This window comes from Euleptes europaea, chromosome 3, assembly GCF_029931775.1.
Source record: "Euleptes europaea isolate rEulEur1 chromosome 3, rEulEur1.hap1, whole genome shotgun sequence".
Taxonomy (NCBI): Eukaryota; Metazoa; Chordata; class Lepidosauria; order Squamata; family Sphaerodactylidae; genus Euleptes; species Euleptes europaea.
In genome coordinates, this window is record NC_079314.1 from 42,199,626 (window position 1) to 42,222,860 (window position 23,235).

General features: G+C 44.1%; 1 protein-coding gene across 5 annotated transcripts in view; it reads right to left on the reverse strand.

Moving 5' to 3' along the window:
- Positions 1–23,235, reverse strand: part of FRMD4A (FERM domain containing 4A) — a 341,204-nt gene that overhangs the window by 73,723 nt on the left and 244,246 nt on the right. For all 5 annotated transcript variants that reach the window (XM_056847044.1, XM_056847045.1, XM_056847041.1 and 2 more), the window contains exons 6-9: positions 18,816–18,872; positions 12,305–12,327; positions 5,756–5,839; positions 726–791 (exon numbers count right to left, since the gene is read on the reverse strand). In XM_056847044.1, the coding sequence (XP_056703022.1) occupies positions 726–791; positions 5,756–5,839; positions 12,305–12,327; positions 18,816–18,872 (230 nt within the window). The remainder of the gene's footprint in view (positions 1–725; positions 792–5,755; positions 5,840–12,304; positions 12,328–18,815; positions 18,873–23,235) is intronic.

Here is a 23,235-nt window from a genome sequence, read left to right on the forward strand (position 1 = left end):
GGAAACCGCCCCCCCCCATCTGTCACAGTGGGATATAAATTTCTCAAATAAATAAGCAAATGGTTTTAGTTCTGCTGCCCAGGCATTTAAGCACCATGAGAAGACAGCCATTATTAATGCGTTTTTTTCCTGAAACACTGGTTTACATTGTGTTATGTACTTGAGAACCACCTTTCAAATTCTTTTCAATATTTTTTTTTGCAAATGCTTTACAATGTAGCATAAAAATAACAAGCCTAGAGAATTAGCTCTAGTTTCGACAAATATACCCTAAATTAGCAGCTTTTAAAATTTCCTGCCTTTGGAACGCTTTCTAAACAAACTCCTCCACTAAGGCTGAGCATCTGTCATGGAGCCCCAGCATGCTGCCAAGGATTCTGGGATATATTTTAGAGTGCCCATGCAATTCATGTTGGGCTTCACTGTCACCCCATACCAACTTCGTGTGTGCCTGGGAAATGCCAGGAACATCTGTACAAACCCTGGTTATAGGGAAAGACTGGTCTTTAGTGGTTGAGATTTCTTTCAATGGGATTTGACTGCTATCTTTTAACAGAAGAACCTCAAAAGGCTTCTAAGGAACCCAGAGTTCCCTTGAAAACCACTACACTAAAAAGGGGGGGGGGAGCAGTGCAGTGATGAGTGACACAATTTGGGCAGAATTTGCTAACTCCAATGTATGTGACTTCCAAAGTCACAGGACAGAACTCCCCTTTCCAACTTACTTAACAATGGCTTGACCTCTCGTCTGGCCATTTAGCTTCTTGTAGTGCTCAATAACACGGTCCTCACTGTGTAGGAGAGAAACAGAATCGTATTAGCTTTAGCACAGCTGATATAACACAGAAGGGCTTCATTTGTAGAGAAGACATCTTATGGAAGATAGTAACCAGCTCAAGGAATCTCAATAATATCTACAAAATTATGTGAAAAGAGCAACAACAACAACAAAAAACTAGTTGACACAGAACACCTTATCAATTAAAAAAGTTATAAGGCTTGCCAAAGGTAATCCAATAATCAATATCATGATCATAAACAAAAAGGAGTGCAGTAACACCTCAAAGACTTAACAGATCTATTGAAACATAAACTTTTATGAGCTAGGAGGAGGGGCTGTTGTTCTGTGGAAGAGCATCTGCTTGGCATGCAGAATATTCAAGGTTCAGTCACTGGCATTTCTACTTGAAAGGATCCTGTAGTCAATGATGTGAAAGACCCCCACCTGAGACCCTGAAGCAGGGCTGCCAACAGCCCCCATGAGCTGCTAGACAACATGACACTAATCCAAATCACTTGTCTAACTTTGTAATTTTATATTTGTACACAACATATATGTGTACCATATGTGTATCAGTAGAATACCCTTCTTACATCTCATGAAGTGGGGTCTAGGAGCCTCAGCAGGCCAGAAGCATTGGTAATGGTTTAGGCATGGCTGGGAGCTGAAGTGGGCCTGGCAGTATCGGTGATGGTGGGGGTGGTGGCTGGTAGTTTTGGCGGGCCTGGCAGCATTGGTGATGGGAGGGGTAGCCAGGAACCATGGTGGACCCAGCAGTGTCGGCGATGACGAGACTGAGAAGGGAACCATGGCAAGCCTGGCAGCAGCGAAGTATAAAGCTAAGAGGGGAAAACGATCCCCTGTGAATACCGCAGGTCCCTACTTGTTATATCTAATTCTGAACAATGTCCCCAGGGTGCAGATATAAAAGTCAACACAATGGGGGCATGTTCAGATGGGGGGATTCTTCCTATAAACCTGGACAGCTCTAAGATTGAACAAAAATTACTCCAAAAGAGAATACTACCCAAGATGTCACAAAATCTCACAAGACCACAGATAGCATGTAGAAGTTGCTCAGAAGCACCAAGACGGGCCCAGAGAAAGGAGGTAAAGGGACCAAAAAAAAAAAAAAAAACAGTGGGGAAAGGACAAGAGAGAAAAAAGGGAGGGAAAGGCCACTCAGGGGCAAGAGAAGTGAGAAAAAGGAGTGGGAACAAAAAAGGAGGGAGAGGTCTGGTGAAGGTGCCAGGAAAAGTGAGATAAAAGGATGGAATTCCTCCCCCTTTGAGTGTTGTATGTTTCGACTTGTAAAAGCAGAGAGCAGACTTTTGTTCAGTATTCCACGTTCGCCCTGGTTTATCAATGGACTGCACTGGTTTTCTAGATATTTTGGGAATTCTATATTGGAGGAGAGACAGGAAACACCTAAGGAAGAATGAGTTCCAAATGTAATAATATTTCAAAAAGGGTTGGTCAGTAAAGTAAAACTGTAGTAACAAGTTCATGTTGAAATCACTGGGTTTTGTTATTCTACGGAGAATAATGAACTTTCGAACCTTGGTCTTATTTTGCAAAGCTTATTCAAAGGATATATTCCTTTGCTCATGCAAAAGATCTGTCAGCTCTACCAAGAACCATTTAGGAGAATATGAATTGCTTGTTAACTCTTGGGGAATAACCGCAAACCCTCTCTTCTGAGATATTTTCCCGGCTGGCACAGATGGTTAAAAATTATTCCACCAGGTGAGTTTATATAAAGAGGTCATCATCGCAGAAATAGGAGATAAGACTGTAAAAGTGGTCCTGGAGTATTTCAGTTCACACTGAGCAGTCAGGTATCACATGTCTGTGTACCCCTCTATATGAAGAACTCCTGGCACACAGAAACTTAGGTAGCCAGGAGAAAGGGCCTAGCCTTGCCTTCTTCCTGATTTGTGAGTTTTGTATGTTAAAGGGGGCTTTTCCCATGGAGAACTACGTAATTCCCTAACATGCTGGCAAAACAGGCAAAGATTTAAGGGGTGTTGAAAACCAGATGGTCGAAAACCCAAGAAACTCTTTTTTCAGAGATGAAAGATGATTATCCCGAACGATTATGGCTTGGATCCTAAGCAGAGCAAGTGGAGTCATTCTTGAGGAAGGCAACTTCCCTACCTCCCGCTCCCTACTTCCCAGCATGGTGTAGTGGTAAAGAGCGGTGGTTTGGAGCGGTGGAGTCTGATCTGGAGAACCAGATTTGATTCCCCACTCCTCCACATGAGCGGCGGACGCTAAACTGGTGGACCGGGTTGGTTGGTTTCCCCACTCCTCCACATGAAGCCAGCTTGGTGACCTTGTGTGGGGGCAAATTGGGAGTCTGCAGCAGGAGGAGGAACGGTCAAACAGCATCCTCTTCCTCTCCTCCTCCTAAAACAGAACAGTGGTTCTGTTGGACTTACAGCTGCACTGATGGAAAATCATCATATAATCCAACCCTATATTCTAGGGCAATACATGGACTATGAAAAAGTCAGAGGTATATTAGGAGGGGCAACATCTGGTCTGATTGTTACATTTAGCTTTTTAAAGTGGTATTGTACAATTAATAGATTTTTAACAGAATTCTTTCAGCTTAAAAACGAAAAAAGTCCTTATGAGTGCAAAGACTGATCTGAAAACAGAGGTGGCAGTGTATCTGTAAGCCCAACTAGCTGCTTTTACCTGACATTAATTCCTGACATTTACCTGACATTAAGCTGAGATGAAATTTGCCATAATCACCCAAGCCCTAGAAGTCTCTCTATACCCCAAAGCTAGAATTTCAGACAGTTTGGAAAGATTTCCAGGTGAGTCTAGAAACGATACAGGAATTTCACAGGTTCACTGCTCTTTTGCACAGCCCAGGTTAACACATATTAGTAGAATCAGTCCATGGGCAAAAGAAATGGGTCAATCTTCCTTCCCTACTTCCCTCACTGTCATCACATTACAAGACTTCAAAAACCGAAGGAGCAGTAGATAGGAGGATTCCCCACCCACATCAGGGCTTGGAGCTTAATACTTTAAAGAGGAACATGAAAGAGCCAGCAGCAGCAGAATGCACCTCATGTGTGTCAAACAGCACCCCTCCCCCCCCCAAAAAAAACTAATTCATTTTTGCACTGATGAAAAGGATGAGGGGTGGGGAACGACACACACCCTCAAGGGCACTCTGAATTTAAACAGGATGCTGCCTTCTCTTCTGATCCATCAGTGGATTTAATTTTTAGCCTGGAAGATTATTATGACTTGTGGCATATTCATGGTGCTGGATATTTTCAAGGCCCTATAAAGGTGATCGGCTCTTTAAAAAATGGAAGTCTTGCAGGTCAAAAATTCCCCACTCCGATGACCACAAGCCATGCCCTTTTATGCCTCAGCAAAGAGCACAATGTCTCATGCTGCTCTCTATGTCACTAATTTACTTCCGAGGCAAGGCATGGTACAGCTTCTCGCCTAAAAGTGGCACTTTGGGAAAAAGCTTTTGTCTGGTGCTGCTCGAGACAAAGATGAGAACACTATGCTGCCTCCTACTACTGACAAACAGATCCGAGCATCCTCAGTCCCAGTGGTTCCAACACCAAACCTGACCGCTCCAGACCCAACCAAGACTATAGGGAACCCCACGAGCTTGGTTCCTATGTCCCTGAAGAGCAGCTCCTCAGGGCCACAGTTTTAAAAGGCTCGGCATCAACACAAACACCCAGAAAAGTGTCCCAAATCAAAGTTGTCACCCACCCTTTTCTATCCACGTCATGAAGACCTAGTCCCTCACAAAACATTCCTGGAACTGGTCAAAGAGTCAAGAGTCAATTTACATTCTGAGCATGCCTTCCCCTTCAGGTTGCTCAACACCCTCATCTTATTCTGTCTCAGAAGGTGAAATTCAAGAGTCAGAACCTCCTATCCCATGTCATTAACCCCAGTCATCTCACCGCTTAGATCCACTTCCCCAATATGTTCTTATGGATTTGTATTTGACATAATCCCGATTGCCATACCGAGACCTCCAATGTGACTACTATGATCAAGGATGGGATCCATATACTCCTCTCAGTTCCGACCAAGCATAAATTGACCCCTATCATACAGATGATCCAGGTCTCCCACAAGATCCACAAGAAGAAATTCATGCACTGGGTGATTTAACTTGCAACTATGACCAATCTGCTTATGAGTACAGACAGCCATTGAACCTCCATGAACAGGGAGACATACCTTTGTACAAGATGGTAACAGCAAAAGCAAGAGAGTTATCATCAATAAGCATCTGTTCTGGTTGGTCTTTCTTCCCTGCCCATCCAACATAATCAGCTTTTCTCTATCTTCAATTACCATTACTGATTTCATTGGGACTAATTCTGTATGAGTGAGCACTTGAACCCAGCACCCCAAAATAGGTGTATTATGAGACCGGTGTTTACATCTCCATTTAATAGAGAGGAGTGGAATGGCTGAGGTTTCCCCTCAAGACTGGTGGGAAGAGCCATTAAGTGGCAACTGACTTATGGCAATCCCATCGGGTTTTTAAGGCAAGAGACATTCAGAGGTGGTTTGCCATTGCCTGCCTCTGCATAGCAGCCCTGGACTTCCTTGGTGGTCTCCCATCCAAGTACTCACCAGGGTTGACTCTGCTTAGCAACCGAGATCTGACAAGATTGGGCTAGCCTGGGCCATCCTGGTGAGAGCCCTTCAAGATTACAAAGCAACAAATTCACAGCTCTAACTGCCCTATCTCCCATTAACTCTATCAGCTTTGGGAAATGTAATGCTATAAGAACATACGGATCTTAAACAGAAAAATCTTAGCACACTTATCAAACTTCATTGTCCCTAGATCATTGAGAGAAGCCGGAACTAGCATACAAGTATATAAATTTATATCATATGTTATCCTGAAAATTCTCATCATAAATAAGAGCGCAAAAACTTCTAAACACACAGAAAAGTTACCAGTAAGCGAGAGATGGGTGCTCCTTAAGTGCTTGTGTTGGAAGTGCTGGAAGTTTCTTTAAGTCAGTCCTTACAACTTCATTGCTGAAAAAGAGGACCCAGAAATGAAAGTCAGTATGTAAGAAATTTACCAGGAGGCTTGCTAAAGCTGGCTGGCTGCTTTGGCCCCAACATCTGTTCTTCCATAATGAAAGACAGTGGGGGTTCTTTTTTCTTTCCTTTTATTTATTTCGCATTAGGGAGTACAGAAACCTTTCCACTGTAGTAACAAAATCAGAGCAAAGCTACCACAGATGTCTGGACTTTCCTCCCCTCCATTTCAAAACACCAGCTCTGACTTGTAAAAACCACAAAAGTGCATTTTCACAGGGAGAAGGAGATCCTGCAGGGAAATCTGCACTGAGCATGAAAAACAAGACCCCCTTGATTTACCCACTTCCAAAAGGTTTCCAAAAAAAAAAAGCAAAAAAACAACAACAACAGCCGTTTCCTAGCCTGGTGCTCACATCTACACAATTCCTCATCCCCACATTTAGGCCTTACTGGAATATGTCACCAGTCTTCTATGGGAGCACCAGGGGAAGGGTGAACCAGCACTACAGAGGGCACAGCCTGCAACTCTTAAAAAAGAACCCACGTTCCTGGACTGGACGGGGTTTACGTGGAATGCTGCAGGGCGAAGCACCACCCTTCTAAGTCCATTTACTAATGGCCAAACTACACAATATATATTTTTGGCAAGGCAGGTCTGAGTTCACTGGATCTGGCTTGCTATTCCCACAGCCGCACATGAGCTCTGGGGAATGTCATTTGGCAGGAGCCCAATTCAACCAGGAACCACAGAGTGGGAGGAGGTGCTCCTGCCCCCCCATGCTATCTTCCCAAGCCAAAATGGCTCCAAGGGGGGGTCTGCCCTCTTTTGGAGCTAAATGAGCACAGAGTACTGTACATACAACTCAAAAATGGGCAAATAACACTCAGGCCTGACTCGCCAAAAAAAATATCATGTAGTTTGGCCCTCAATTTACATAGGATGGCACTGTTAATTGATTAATTGCATGAGTTTTAATCAATTAATGGATTGTCTCATTTGTAAATCTGCACAAATTTTTACATGACTACAGTAATTCCTCTAAATATAATAATGTTCTTTGTTTTGGGGGGATGCATAGGGTTGCCAATATTCGGGTGGTGGTTAGAGATCTCTTGGTATTACAACTGATCTCCTGGTGATCAGTTCACCTGGAGAAAATGGCTACTTTGGAAGGTGGACTCCATGACCCTATATCCCATTGAAGTCCCTCCCCTCCCCAAACCCTTGCACAAGCACATTCCACGCAGCACCAGAATTGCGACTGTGAGTTCTAAACTAAGAAATGCTATATTTCATAAGCATAATACCAAGTTTGAAAGTGCTTGAAGCTCCCACGTGAGGGCTGTGGAAAGTGCTCACTTGAATTACCAGAGGCATAACTGGGAGGAACACAGTGGCAGGACTGTGAAGGGGGGGTGTGGCTCAGTGGTAGAGCATCTGCTTGGCATGCAGAAGGTCCCTGGGTCAATCCCCGGCATCTCCAGTTAAAGGGACTAGGCAAGTAGGTGATGTGAAAGACCTCTGCCTTGAGACCCTGGAGAGCCGCTGCCGGTCAGAGTAGACAATACTGACTTTGATGGACCAAGGGTCTGATTCAGTATAAGGCAGCTTCATGCGTGTTCATGTGACTGTGCAGCCTGGCTGGGTTTTATCACAGTGGGAAGGTTTGGAAGGGGGGGATCTGAAATGCCCTGCAGTGTTGTGTCTCATCAGCACTGAGGACTGAGATGGCAGCTTTCATGTCTCTCTGCCTCAGGCCTGCACAAGTTAGGATCTTCCAAAGCTAAACAGAGCCCACCCAGTCATGCATGGTGGCCTACCAGGTGTTTACTAAGCCATGTGCTTTTGCAGCTCCAGGCAGACAGGGAAAAAAAATAGATTTGCTAAGCATCTCTGCTGAGCTGCTGAACATGGATAGTGGGCTACAAAACAGAAGTGTAATGATTATTGTCTGTATTGCTGTGGAGCAATAGGGAAGGCTCCCGGCGTCCATTAATGAGCAGTAATTGCTTAACTGCAATTTCATTACAAGGAATGAGAATTACAAAATCTACATTGTGTAAATACATTGTTCAGTTGTAAATTACCCCTCTCTGCTTTCCTTCCTGTCTGATAAGCACCATTTGGGACCTTTAAACTCCTTTATAAGTTGCTTGGCTTTAACTGTGGCCTCAGTTCTGCCTAGGAATGAAACCCCCTGACATGCAAATAGCATTTCCCAAACTTTAAAAACTTTTCTGAGCTTACTTTGGCTTGCATCACCTGCTCTAACCAGCACCACTAATAGGCACTGTATATGCTAACAGTCTCACGGAGCTTGCTGTTGCATGTAAGAACATTTATTCATTTACTTACGTCATTTGTACCCTGCCTTTCTCCCCAGTGTGGACCCAAAGAAGCTCATGCCGTTCTCCCTTACAACAACCATGGAAGGTGGGTCAGGCTGATAATTGTGTGACTGGCCCAAGGTCAGCCAGCAAGCTTCCATGGCAGAGTGCGAATCTGAGCCCAGGTCTCCCAGATCCAACTCTAAACACTCCAACCACTACACCACAATTTATCTGTTGTGGCCGACAGCCATCCGTTCATCTAGTCCCCCTTTAAAGCCACCTACGCCAGTAGTCATCATTATGACATGCGGCAATGAATTAAGTTAATTATGCATTACACAAGTTAATTATGCATTACAAGTTAATTATGCATTACACAAATATGTGCTTTCTTTTGGCTTTCCCAAATCTATAGCTCAGATGATCATGCATTTCGACAATGGAGATTTGCTACATTCGTGGGAGAATCGCAAGACAAAACAGCCATGCATTATCGTCTCAAGTTCTAGTAATCTGGGAGAAGGAGAAAATGTTTTCCCTCTTCTGTTTCTCTATGCCACAAATAATCGTAAAAACCTCTTCCATATCCTCCCTTATTCATTTTGTTTCTAAACTAAAACGCCCCAAAGTTTTTAGCTTTTTCTCATAGAGAAGGGGCTCCAACCCCTTGGTTATTCTGGTTGCCTGGTCATCTGAGAACTAGGAACCCAATCCATTGTTGACAATAGGAGAGGAACAAAAGAGAATATCTCTGATTCTCTTGTAAAACATATGTACACGGAAATATCCGTAGAACCAAGCAGCAGCTCTTCCGTTATTGTTCCGCTATTCTGCCAAATTGAGATGAAAGGATGAAACAGTATGGATATAGGCTGCAATCCTAAGGACACTTTCCTGGGAGTAAGTCCCACTGGATAACATGGGACTTTCTTCCGAGCAGACTGGCTGAGGATTGCTACTAGTCACTTCTACACATGGTTCAGTTGGAATCCTGTCAGATGGTACTGACTGGAGAGGAAACAAAACATCCATTTGCCTCTATGCCACACAGCAGCTTCCCTCCCTTCGTGGCAACAGAGCCAGCCACGATCCCAACTGCCTCTTTGCCAACAGCTTTGTAGCCTCAGCACAAGCATAGATAATGCTTATTTGGAGGATGGGATTTAACCCCAATGTATTTTTCAAATGTTTTCAGATATTTCTGCAAACCTGGGGGGGGGGGTCCTCCCAAGTTTGCAGAACTGTTTTTTAGTCAATGTGAGCCCAATCTGAGGATTTAGCTATCCGCAGATAAGCCTACATATGGCTATTATATTTATAGATATTGCTTTTAAAGCATATACAAAACAGGTAAATGCTAATAATTAATGTATAAAGGGACAGAATAAATACATAATATTGTGGTCAAAACACCCACGAGGTGTTGATGTCTTGACCAACAAAGAAAAATCGTGGATTTTCCTTTCTGTTCAAAGGGATGGTTTAAAACACCCGCCTTCACACCCACACAACTGACTAACAAGTATCCATCACTCCACCTAAGATGCTGTAAATTGTTAGGAGAAAAAAAAATAACTTTGAAACCCAACACAAGGTAATAGAGTACTTTCGCTGTAAAGAACTACATACAAAAGTTACAGAATGAAGCCTTTAATGACTCCAGGGCTTTCCCTTAATGACTGTCTGGCTCTCTTTGGAATTTGTGGAATTGAAGAAATCTGTTGATAACACACTGTGGCTCTTCTAACTGGGGTTTCGATAGTTTCACAGAACTGTCGAATCAGAATCAGAAGGTCCCAGGTTCAATCCACGGCATCTCCAGTTAAAGGGACTAGGCAAGTAGGTGATGTGACAGACCCCTGCCTGAGACCCTGGAGAGCCGCTGCCGGTCTGAGTAGACAATACTGACTTTGATGGACCAAGGGTCTGATTCAATATAAAGCAGCTTCATGTGTCCTATTGTTTTTCAAACAGCAAGCCAGACAGTAACACAAGTCTAAGCAGGAAAGCATTCACTAAGTTCAAGTACTATAAAATCTGACTAGGAATTATGTGAGGTGCACACAATGCACTTACATACATTTCCCTCAAGATTTCCCTTCCAGAAATTCTGAAACCTCTGACTAACTCTCTCATAATGTTCTAAAAGCTGCTTATTTTGGGGGGGAGGTATACTTTCAGGTATTTTCAACTTCACTTTGACTGGACTTGGTATCATTACAGAGAACTGAGTGAGGTACCAATTTAAAGCATAGAATACTTAGCTCTGCAGGAAAAAACCCTTTGATTTTGCCAATTAGTTCCCCTGCCCGAACAGATAAACTCACCAAAGGAAAAAGCTGAACTAAAAATGTAGGCTGGTGACTAAAAGGAGAAACCCTAAGCAGGTTTTTCAAAAGAAAATCCCACTGAATTCAATGGAACGCACTCCCAGCTAAATGTATATAGGACAGTGGCCTACAAAATATTTCTAGCTTCAGCTGACTGAAATTAGTTCCCCTAAGCCATTCATTAGTTTGGTGATGGAACATATGTGAATGTTCCATGCTTAAAAACAGCATCCTAGACCTTCGGATGTATGGTGCTATATACCGCTGGCAAAAAGGGGTTCAGGTGAGAAAAGGCAACATTACCGAAGTAGTGGGTAACACTTAGGCTGCACGTGTGAATGCTGTGGATGAGAAAGAAGTATATGAACAGTGCATGTGGGTACTATGTGCATATGAATATTTCCTGTGATATGAGCAAGCTGCTGTGTGTGCATGTCTCTGTGAGAAAGAGCGAATGGACCATGTGTGAAAAAATAAGGGGATATGGGCTTAGAAAAGGCGTTACACACAAAAATGCATATCTGCAAATGTACATTGATCTCCACTTGTTCATGCATGTTTGATAAGCAACAGATGTTCTAAGCTCTAAATATTGCTGCATCGAGTTCTGAAGACTGTGCTTTGTTGCTGGCACAATCTGGCAACAATCCTTCCTCTGGGCCTGCTCCAGTAAACCCGTATGATAAGATGTCTAAATACTTGTCCTAGGCCTGCAACCATACAGTACTGTTATGACTCAGCTAAAAAGGTTTCAGGTTGAGAAAGCAAAGCAAGAACAGGCATGTATTCCGTTGTCACAGACATGGAATGACAGCGCACCAGGGTCATAGGGCGAAAACGCATGGTCGCTTTAGCCTCCTTTATTCCCTGTTTCAGCCAGGATTCAGCCAGAGTCGAATGCATGCGTTTTCGCTGAACGTGCGTTCGATCCTTGCTGAATCCTGGCTGAAACAGGGAATAAGGGAGGCTAAAGCGACCATGCATTTTCACCCATTGTTTCCTCGTCAACTCTTGCATGCCTAAAGTTTGCAGAGGAGACATTTGTGGTGCATTTTACAGCTCTCCCCCCCAAAGAACAGAATAAATTTTGGGGTGGATTAATAGGTTTCAGATTGGGAATGGTTGCATTTAAAAGCCCTCTGTATTCACAACTTATTTTTTTCCTTAAAGACTTAAGAGACAGACAAGGCAAGAATACCATCTCAGCACATACTGCTGGTTCTGTCAGGGTCAACTTCTTTCCCACCACACAACACCAAAAGTTCTGCCTTCCGGAATTTTGCCACAAGGGTATTTGTGTTTATCGTCTCTTCAAAGGATTGTTGAATCCAGGTTTGTCAGAGGCAAAATGGGTCCCGGAACCAGCTGTTGACGCCTATATGCTTCATCAGCCCTTGTACCCATCTTGTTCTGTTTGGTTATCTGTTAAATTAGTCTTAAAAGGACAACTCTAAGCCTAAAATAGTTGTAGCTTGGAAAGCAACAGTGCTGGTTAGATGAAGTACTACAAGAGCAGTCACTTCTTTGGAAATTTCTTTCTACTGTTCTAAGGAAGACAGTTACATTTCCTGCGGTTCCCAAGGCAACTGTAAACAATGCACACACAAACCGTATTATTTCCTGCATGTAGTCTAGCTAAAGGTTGTGTTTTCGGGATAAATTACATGGAAATGTAACTACTAACAAATGGCAACAGTAAGAGATCTACTGTGTAATTACAAGGCACATCTTTTCCTGAATGGCCATTAAACTCTCTTTAAAGGAATTAAGATGAAAAGGTTCAAGCAAAACTCACCTTGAAAAATCGCCTTTTGCTTCCTGTGAAATGACAGAAAGGGGACAAAGGGGGGGAAATATTATTTAACATGTATATAAAATGAATAAATAAAGATCTATATTTGCGGTCAAACATATTAGAAAGTTTTCTTATTTTAATGATCTGAACTTCAAATTAAAGTTTCACCAGAGTTTACCCTTTTTTCTTTTCTTTTTTACTGGTAGCCCCCTGGTCCCTAATATATTTTAAATGTATTAAAAAGATTGCACCCTCAGGAAGTCTGAATGGTTAAGACATAGCTAATTATGTTAAGGCCCTGACCTGGATGGCCCAGGCTAGCCTGATCTCGTCAGATCTCAGAAGCTAAGCAGGGTCAGCCCTGGTTAGTATTTGGATGGGAGACCACCAAGGAATACCAGGGTTGCTGTGCAGAGGAAGGCACTGGCAAACCACCTCTGTTAGTCTCTTGCCATGAAACCCCCCAAAAAAGGGGTCGCCATAAGTCAGCTGCGACTTGACGGCACTTTACACACACACAATTATGTTAGGAGAACCTGAATATAGACTCTTGCTTAAGAACCTAAGAATCAGACCAAGAGATACAGAATCCCAGTCACCTGTGTGGTGATAAGGTAACCATGGTCCACCTTTTGCTAAGTCTTGTGCTAAGCCACAGTACTCTGATTTTAAAGCAGCTCTACACAAATTCAATTAAATTTTTCTAACTGACTAAGGAGCGTTTGGAAATTACAGTTCTGTGAGTGGCATGTGGACTTCAAATATATGTTCTGAGGAATGGCCCAAAACTACACTTCCCAGTACTCTTGGGGGGGGGGGGTTCTGACCAAGCACAGGCTGTTCACCTTTAGAGAATAAGAAGTTACTATAGGAAATCATTAAGAGATTAGAAGAGGTCTGGTTGTTTCTTTTTTCTTTCAGTCTAAAGGTATGCCAAAATAAGCTAAAACAGGAATATTTGGGTTAGCAGGATAGTAAAACATTCTGGAGGTGAGTAACCATTGTGGACTAATTTCCCAAGCTGAACAGAATCACATTTGTAACAAAATAGCGCCCTAAAATTCTGGTTCAGGTGTGGCGTAAAGTCAGTGGTTGATGGCGTGCTTGTCTTTGAAAGAGTGGTTTCACTACAGCTAAATGAAAGCAGAGATGTGCTTCTATCAGGGCTTGAGATCACTGCCATGAGCTAGGTACCTTTGGGACAGCTCAATTTCTTGTTCTATTTTCCTTTGCATGCAGTATCCTTTTGAAACACTTGTCCTTCCTAAGCAACCACTCCTGGGAGCCCCAAATGGTTGTTTTAGATATTTCACTAGTGAGAACATTGTGATGAACTAAATGCTCAAAACTCAAGACTTATACTTCCCACATTATAACCCATTTCTGAATGAGGCTTTTTGCTATGGGATCAAAGTCACAGTTCTAAGTGGAAATGGTGGAAGACTCTTATCTGAAGAGGGGCATATCTCTCACTAGGACCAGTGCTGGGAGGGCTGTAGGACACACAAACCTCAGGGATATCTCATGCCCTTCTATGGATTTTGTGGATTTCACTAAAGAAGTCTGGAGATTTTTTGCTTAAGGAAATATTTTAAAAAATGGGCAGGCAGCAAGAAGAAGCTGCTATTTAGGTGCTAACGAGAAGACACTAAGCGAAACAGAAAGGTATGGGACAGAACAGAGCAAACAAGGGAATGGGAACACCACTGGCCATCTGAAGTAGCATCCAGAGAGCTAAGGGTCTTTGCTTGCAGCAGGCACACCTCATCAGAAAATAATGCTACACATTTGATGATGGAAGTTGAAGTGCCAAAAATGAAGGGAACTGCGACACCATGAACCAGGTTGTCTTCACCATAGGCAACATGTAATAAGAGAGCTTTTAAGCAATTGGCCATGTGTCTCTAATACTCAGATGCCCCATCTGCCATGGGAGGTTGCTGGGTGACACATACTTTCAGCCAGACCTACCTCAGAGGGTTGTTGTGAGGATAAAATGGAGGACAGGAGAACAATGTAGTTTTGGGCCCGCACTGGGGAGAAAGACTAAGTATGACATTTGTTATAAATCTAATTTTTAACTATATTAAAAATGTGTCATTTGTCGTATTGTAAAGTAGCCTTTACAAAGGGCCATTAGATCTTCCAAAAACATAATAACCACCCAGTGCCTGAACAGGGACTTCTAACTTCTGTCCACATATATAACCACTAAAACAGAGTAATGTTACATTACCATGCACGTAAACGGTGGGTGGGGAAACATCATTTACCACTTTGTTAGATTGTGGAGAAATATTACCCCCCTTCTGTTCATAATATTAACAAAGGTTTGCCACTATACTACTATTAAAGTACATTCTGTTGCCGAGCAGGATAGGGATGAGAAAGGAGGTTGAAACCGACTTGAAAATAAATTGGGGAGGGGCATGAAAAATTAGGTGGAAGGAGAGAGAAAGATGAATGAGAAAAGTGTGGAGAAGAGGGAGAGACATTAAGGAAATGAGAGGGAAAGGTTGTTTTTATCTTGCTGCCACATACTAATTACCGCTTTGCAAGATAGGACTGAGCTGGGCTAAGGAAAGGAAGAAAGAAAGGCTAGACTATTGGAGACAATGACCTTGTTAACAGACTCCCAACTGCTGTAGCGTGCTGACTTGTCTTGCTCCAGTATGGGCTTGGTTCATGGGCATAGCATGATCTACTAGGCAAGTTTGCTTCAGCCTTACAGAAAGGCGAGTCTAGCCAATCAAGTGCCTTTTCTGTGCTCACGCTTCCCTGCGCCCCTAGAGGCTGCAGCTAGAACCGAATCAACAGGAAAATAATTGGAAAAGCCAGATGTGGCATCATGCTGGCTTCAGGGGCCCTCAGGCGGAATAGGGCCCCCAAAATCCCTCCAGCCCCCCCTTCTCGGCAGCCCTGCCTTTGACCCACCTACCCTTTGCAGCAGACCAGCCATGTATGGGCTTAATACTGAAGTCTCTAATTTGGCTGCCTGCCTGGGATTGCAAAAATTGGGAGGGGGGTTGTTGTTAAGCACTACCAGGCCACAACACAGAGAGTGTTTCTAAGCAGGTCTACTCAGAAGCAAGTCCAGCTTATTCAATAGGTCTTACTCCCAGGAAAGTGTTCTTGGGATTGCAGCTCTTGCCTTCCAATGCTCAGCAATTATATAGTCCAGTTTTTTAATCTCTTGGTTACTGGCAATGTACTCTGGCCAAAGCTGTCTGTGCACATGGGGCCTTTTTTGCATATGAACCAAAGCACAACCTTTGTTCAGCAGGGTTGTTTTATACTACACCTGATTCTTTCTCCTTTCCATCCTGCTCCCCCCCTACTGAAGCAGAGTTATTCTTTGGAGGTTTTTACCAGGCTGAAGGACTCCTGCTGTAACTCAAATTAATTGATTGCTAAGGCTCAGAGGAAATGTTTGTGGCATGTCTACAGCAGAATTTACAATTGTGTTTGTTAATTCCAGTTAATTGGCAATCAATTAACTGGGGCTACAGTGGAAGAAAAAAACAGTTACTTTATAGTACCCTTGGGGCTGGCGAATGCCTTTCTTGCTAATTATATCACAGGGCTGGCTTCTAGATAGGTAATTTTTTTTAAAAAATAAAAAGCTCCTGAAAGCCAGTGGAGTTGATCTTCAAGCTTGTCCCTGTTTGATAGTGTTCATAGCAAGCACAGTGGTTTTAAATGGGTTTTAACTCATCCGGCCACTATATGTGAAATTTGCAAATCCCACTGGTAACACTCTGTGCCCATCTGGAGCAACTACTATTCATGAAATGGGATGCTAAAAGTTGGGGTCGAGAAGATATGTTTGTTGACCCTCCCTTGGTATACAAAATAAACAAAAATCCACAAGCTTCTTTCCCCCTTGGGGGGGAAAAAACAGTGCAAAAGGTTTCCTTCAGGCTGCTTGCCAGGTTCTCTCCTTCCAAAATAAACTCAGGAATCTCCTTCTCGGCAACATTTTTAGTGGGTGGAAATTGTTTAGGGACAACAAAATCCTTTAGCGGTACCACTGGCTGAAGCTAGGCACAAGACAGAAGGAGCGCTCATAGTATATTCTTTATGGTGTCGGATGAGAACGCCAGCAAACTGAAAGCAGGGTGAAGCTCCTCCTTGCTTGCTCCTCATGCAGTTCTGTGACAAAACACTCCAGAACTGGATGCCCAAGATGGGAGGAGGGTGCGCTGCTTCTGTCTGCGGCACCCAGGCAGTGGAGCATGTTGCTAATTGTCCCCAGGCAAAGAAGCAGCAAGGCAGGGAGATGCTACTATCCTAAAGTCATCATCGTGGGTGGAACCAATACCGATTTTAAGCAGAGTTGAGAGTCGAGCTCATACCTCTCTTCATTTTAAAAAGATGCACATTTATCATGGAGGCTGAGTTAAGGAACAACAAACCACCCAGAAGAATTTCCTTCATAAACTGCTGCTCTTAGGGCCTCTGCAGACATAATATTTACACATTTCTTCCCCACCTTAAGCATAGTTACCTGCATAACTAAACCACAGCTGAAAACCGGGGTATGAAATCATGGCTTAAAGAGAGTTGAAAACTATGGTTTGTTCTATGACGTATTTCAGCTAAGCAAGCAAACCATGATTACGTCTGTTCCTGGCCTCTCCAGCCTTTCTGCTTGCAAGGAGACAGGCAAGTCCTTCTAGGAAATTCCCTGACTTGGGGAAGCTAATTGATGATTTCACTGTCCTTTTAGGATCTCAGTGAGGATTAATGTAGCATTGGATTATGGTGGAGGCCTGCATAATGTGGAACCTACCTAGCCCAATGTAGCCTATCAACCATGTATGATAGCTCACCAGGGGTTAAAAAATGTTTGCTTGTTTTTGCGGCCTCTGCAAAAAAAGAGGGAGGGGGGCTATTGTCAAGTCCTACATAACTGGTAAGCTTGATGGGTAACAGGTTATACAAGGATGCTCTGGAGAATACACACATGCGGGGGGGGGGGGGGGAGACCGTGCATAAATAATCCATTGTTTATGTGTTTTCTTCTCTCCCTGGCAAGAAATCTCCTGTCCTGAAAGCAACAACTCCTGATTGAGTACATAATGCTGGCCTTCTAAATTGTCCTAACGAAATCAGGCAACTAGCAACCCAAGAGGGTTTTTGGCAGATGACCAAATCTACTGAAATATCTAAAATACTAACAGCCGCAGCAAAGGAGCCATCCCTTTTTTGTGTTTCTTCTATTGTAAAATAGGCTGCTTCTGCATGGAGACCATTCTCCATATACCGGTAGCTCTCACTGGTACTATGAGTGCAGAGGCATTTGCAGTGGGAGAAGAGCATCCACACAGAAGTTTTTTCTGTACTGTCCTTGCCTTGGCCCTCCATAGCTGCCATTTCCCCCACACCACTGTACTTTTTTAAGCTTAAAAAAAGCAGTAATAATTAAATTGCTATACCATTATAAAGATTTATTGAAGCAATGTACTAGTTTTTTTTAAGTCTCTAGGGCTTTTTCTGCAGCCTGCAATTTCTCCCTTATAACTCCATAACAAAATGAGCTCCAGATTTACTTTGAAACATGGTGAAAGCTGGGAACTAGTACGCTGTTGCAATAATCATTACACCACTGAAGGCTATAGTGATCTGTCAGTTATTGATATTTTTTAAAAGCCAGAAGAAAGTGGTGGTGGTGTGGGGGGGCAATGACAACAGCAGGGTGTGTGGTAAGAAAAATGACTCCTTCAAAAATGCACAGCATCCAGTGCACCAGGTGTCCAAATGTGCTTTGACAGCATCTTTCCAGAAAAGATAGTACCATACCAGGCTGGGGAAAGACTGCAGCAAAGGTAGGGGAAACACAGAAGCAGGACGAATAAAGGATATCATGTGGATGCTCCAGAAAGCAGCACTAATGTAAAGAAGCCAAAGCACAGCAAAACATTCGTGTGGAAACAGCCACGGTCTGTGTGGTGGTTTTGAGTGGTTTTTGGGGAGGGGCCATAGCTCAGTGGTAGAGCATCTGCTTGGCATGCAGAAGGTCCCAGCCCAGGTTCAATCCCCAGCATCTCCAGTTAAAGGGACTAGGCAAGTAGGAGATGTGAAAGACCTCTATCTGAGACCCTGAAGAGCCACTGCTGGTCTGAGTAGACAATCCTGACTTTGATGGACCAAGAGTCTGGTTCAGTATAAGGCAGCTTCATGTGAGTCTCAGGATGCTTCTTGGCAAATCATTCCCATGTCTGCATACATGACCAAATGCCTTGTCTGAACAAGGAATTCCAACAGCTTGCTCCCTGCTGGACTGGCAGATCACATAAGGAAGAAGTGCAGAAGTTCACAGATCTTGCAAGGGGCACCATCCCGATCTGCACACGTGTGAGCTGAGGAGCCAGCAACTGTTCTTAGGCCTCGTAACAAAGGAAAGCGCCGTTTCTTGCATCGGGGTATCTGCAACTTGCTTCTTTTTTAAAAAAAGGCAAATGACAAATCTTGACACACAAGAAACACCAAGTGATCTAGTGCAACTTACCTGCAGGATGTATGCAGCCAATTCAAAGACAACTTCGCTGTCAACCTCAATGAGCTCCTTTATGAAGAAAGGGGGAGGGAAATGGGGAGGGGGAGAAAAGAAATGGCTCTGTTAGTTCTTCCAGAAATAAGCCTTCACTCCACTTTATGGTGGAGATTTCCACACTCCACTTGGGCTCCTAGTTCAGAGCTTGTGTGGACTCATACATCTGCAGCATTACAGTAAAATTGCTTTTTGGTATCTCAAGGAAGTTGGTGTATGTCTCCCATGTGATTTCTCTTACTTTCCACAAACATTTTCACGGACGTTCCTGGAATCAAATCGTTTGCCCTCATTTTCTGGAGGGGGCCTCAGAGCTAAACATATTGCCTGGTTTTACCTCTGAAAAAAACCCTGCAACGAAGGGCTTTTATTTTTCCAAAGAGAGAGTGGCCATTTCTGGCTTCCCCATCCCAGGAAGCTCTCTGGTGCCACCTTGTCCTGCACCTTTCATCAGTTGATCTAATTCAGCCTGTAACATCTTTTGGTCTCTGTCACAAGAAGGTGATATACGCCAGCCTTGAACTTTCCCATCACTTTCACCCTTTTGCATACTGAAGCATCCACTCTCTGACTACTGCAGAGCTTGACAGATTTCTTCTTTGTGACAAGCTGGTGGTCCAATCAGAAAGGTATTTGTGCACATAAGATGGGCCTTACACCATAAGAGTGTACAGCATTGAGATATGCACTGGGGAATGGGACCCACTGGTTCCACGCCCGGACAATGAAAAAGAAGAGTTAGTTTTTATATGCCAACTTTCTCTACCACTTAAGGAAGAATCAAACTGGCTTACAATCACCTTCCCTTCCCCTCCCCACAACAGACACCCTGTGAAGTAGGTGGGGCTGAGAGAGGGTGACTAGCCCAAGGGCATCTAGCTGGCTTCATGTGGAGGAGTGAGGAAACAAATCCAGTTCACAAGATTAGCGTCCATCGCTCTTGTGGAGGAGTGGGGAATCAAACCTGGTTCTCCAGATCAGATGCCACCACTCCAAACCACTGCTCTTAACCACTACATCACGCTGGCCCCACCCACCAGAGATGTTCACTTCACAGGAACACAGTGCCCAGACACAGGTAAACAGGCTCTATCCCCATGATTGGGAATGTTTCTTTAAAAAAAAAAAAGACATTTCCCAACATGGGGCTCAACGCTATATACAACTCACCTCCAGACTACCGCGATCAGTTCCCCTGGTTAAAATGGCTGCTCTATGGCATTGTACCCTGGTAAGGTCCCTCTCCAAACCCCACCCTCCACCCCCAAATCTCCAGGAATTTCCCAAGCCAGTTTGGCAACCCTAGCCAGTGTGCTCAGTCCCACTCCCCTGCTACGCACATTGCCCTGTACCCAGAATACCATTGTACAGCACTGTGATCACTTCATTATCTTTCCCTAACTTTAAACTGATCTCTAATCAGGTGACCAGATAAAACAGATTCATGGAGGAGAGGTCCACCAATGGCTACTAGCCATGGTGACTGAAGGGAGCCCCCATCTACAGGGGCAGCAATCCTCTGAATACCAGTGCTGGGACGCAGCAGCAGGGGAGGGCCCTGTTTGTTTGGTCCTTCAGGGCAACTGGTTGGCCGCTGTGTGAAACAGGATGCTGGACTAGATGGCCCAAAGGTCTGATCCAGCAGGGCTCTTGTTATGTTCTTAAGACAATGAATGGGGGGCCCCTGAAGGTGAAGAGTATAGAGGAGGCCAGGTATGACTCATGGGGCAAAATGCACACGGCTGCTTGACGCAGACGTTTATTGAAATGGAATGGGAGCAGCACAGCAGTTGTTGGAGTACTGAGGAGTTTGCAGGGTTATCTTCTCATTAGATCTGGCCCATGTTCATCAATGTTTGGGGACGGAGGAGCTGCCATTTGGATTTTCTGGGCTAAGCCCCAAAATATCTCGGTGCACTCCACAATAAGAAACTAGCAAGTGGTAACTGCTCCTCTCCCAAAACATTATGGAGACAAATTGCAGCTCTGCAATGATTCTGGGATAAAACAAACTCACCCCAAGAAGATGGCACACAAATATAATGCCAGCGTACAACACTAGCAACCACAGATTGGAAGATGGGGGCGGGGGGTCCTGGCATAGCCAGAATCAAGCCTGTCTTCCTCCCTTGGGTGTGGATTCAGTTCTCATTGCAACTCACAGGAAGATGGCTGAAAATGATATTTTTATAGGAACAGTATATAGCATGTCTTGACATTAAATAATTCTTCTGGCAGCTAGTCAAACCTTTCAGAAAGCATGGATGGTACACCAGCTGAAATTACTGGCACTTGGACAGAAATTTGATTTAAAGTTCAGCGTTTGTCCAAAATGGTACACCCCACTGGTGCTCGATAAGCATACTGCTCACAGCTGCTCAGGTTGGCGGGAGGCCAGCCATTGTTTACCACAGGTTGTTATGGCTAGGGCCCTTCCAGCAAACCACCCATGCCTTATACCACACACAATGGGTTTGTGTCAAGGGTCTAGTATCTGAGAAGTACTCCGGATTTAACCTCACAACACAAAGGCACAAGAGGTCTCCAGACGAAGGTCCAGCTGGTTATTTCAGATCAAGATGTGAATCATAGCCCTTTCCTCTTCTTTAGCACCTGGCAAGCTTCTCTCTCCCTCACTTTCCCTTCCTCTCTTATGCTCCTCCCTTGGGTTTTCTCCCCTCTGGACTACTACCCATTCCTGTTCCTTGGCCCTCTTAGGCCAGCAGCCTTCTCATGTCTTTGCCAGTACCCTTCCTGTTCTCCCACCTTCCCTTTTGCTTCTCCTGCCCTTCTTTAGGATCAAAGCAGTTAAGCCAATGGGAACCAGGGACCTTCTTATCTGACTGTTTGTGACATTTGGGCAACTCAGCAAATCACTGCCAAAGAAGAATCTCAGAAGAATCTTTATATAACTCACCATCACACAATCACCATTAAAATAAAATTTTACTTTTTGGCCTCCTATAGGTAAAGGTAGTCCCTTATACAAGCACTGGATCATTACTGACCTATGGGGTGACATCACATCCCGACATTTACTAGGCAGACTATGTTTACGGGGTGGTTTGCCATTGCCTTCCCCAGTCATCTACACTTTACCCCCAGCAAGCTGGGTACTCATTTTACCGACCTCGGAAGGATGGAAGGCTGAGTCAACCTTGAGCCGGCTTTCTGAAAATGACTTCCATCGGGATCGAACTCAGGTCATGAGAAGCTTTTGACTGAAGTACTGCAGCTCACCACTCTGCGCCACGGGGTGTTCTATAATTGAATATTTTCCACTCCTGGCCTCCCATGTCAAAGGCTTGAGCTGTGGGGATTCCTCTGTTGTTCTAATGGAGGACTCTAGCCTCAGAGTGATTACTTTGCATGCCCCTGCTGGACTTTCATATTCAAACCTTTGACTGAAACCTTTGACTGTCATATTCAAACCTTGACTCTCCTGGAAAGAAAAACAGCCCAAAAATCCTGGGATCTAAAATTAGATAAACACAATAACACACGCCATGCAAGAGAAAGGACACACCTCATTTCACAAGCCGTAATAACTGTGCTGTATCCGCCTCTGGCAAATCCGAAACAACCCAGGTGCTCTGTGCAGCCCAAAGCCAACCTACCGCCTTGCCTCACTTCGCCAATAAGAACCCACTCCAGCCAGACTCAGAAGTGAGTGAAGAACAAAGAGGCTTTCTTCCCTTTACTCTTCCCCATTTGTGTGCAAGTTGCAGGGCTTTTGCCTGGGGGCTTCTTTTGTCTGTGTGGATGAATTGTTTAAGAAGTGCGGTTTTGCTAATGAGGCACATCTATTAAATATAATAAAGTTCAAGTTAGAACAAGAAAAAGAAAGGTTGTGTTGACTTGGGGATAGATCGCATTAGAACTCAGTACTAGCAGGGTTAGATAAAGGTAAAAGTAGTCCCCTGTGCAAGCATCGGGTCATTACTGACCCATGGGTGACATCACGGGGTGGTTTGCCAGTGCCTTCCCCAGTCATCTACACTTTACCCCCAGCAAGCTGGGTACTCATTTTACCAACCTCAGAAGGATGGAAGGCTGAGTCAACCTTGAGCTGGCTACCTGAAACTGACTTCCATCGGGATCAAACTCAGGTCGTGAGCAGAGCTTTTGACTGCAGTACTGCAGCTCACCACTCTGCGCCACGGGGCTCCTTACTAGCAGGGTTACCTGGTTATATTTAGCTTTGCACTGTCTGTTCTGAGTGGCAACAGGTCTCCACGGACTCAGGCAGAGACAGGCATTTCCCAGAACTTTTTGCTTGGGGTCTTTGAACAGGAGACGTTGCAGACTGAGCTTGGGAACTTCTGCTTGCAAAACACAGCCCCCAAAGGTCCCAAAGAAAATGTGGGGCTTTGAGGGA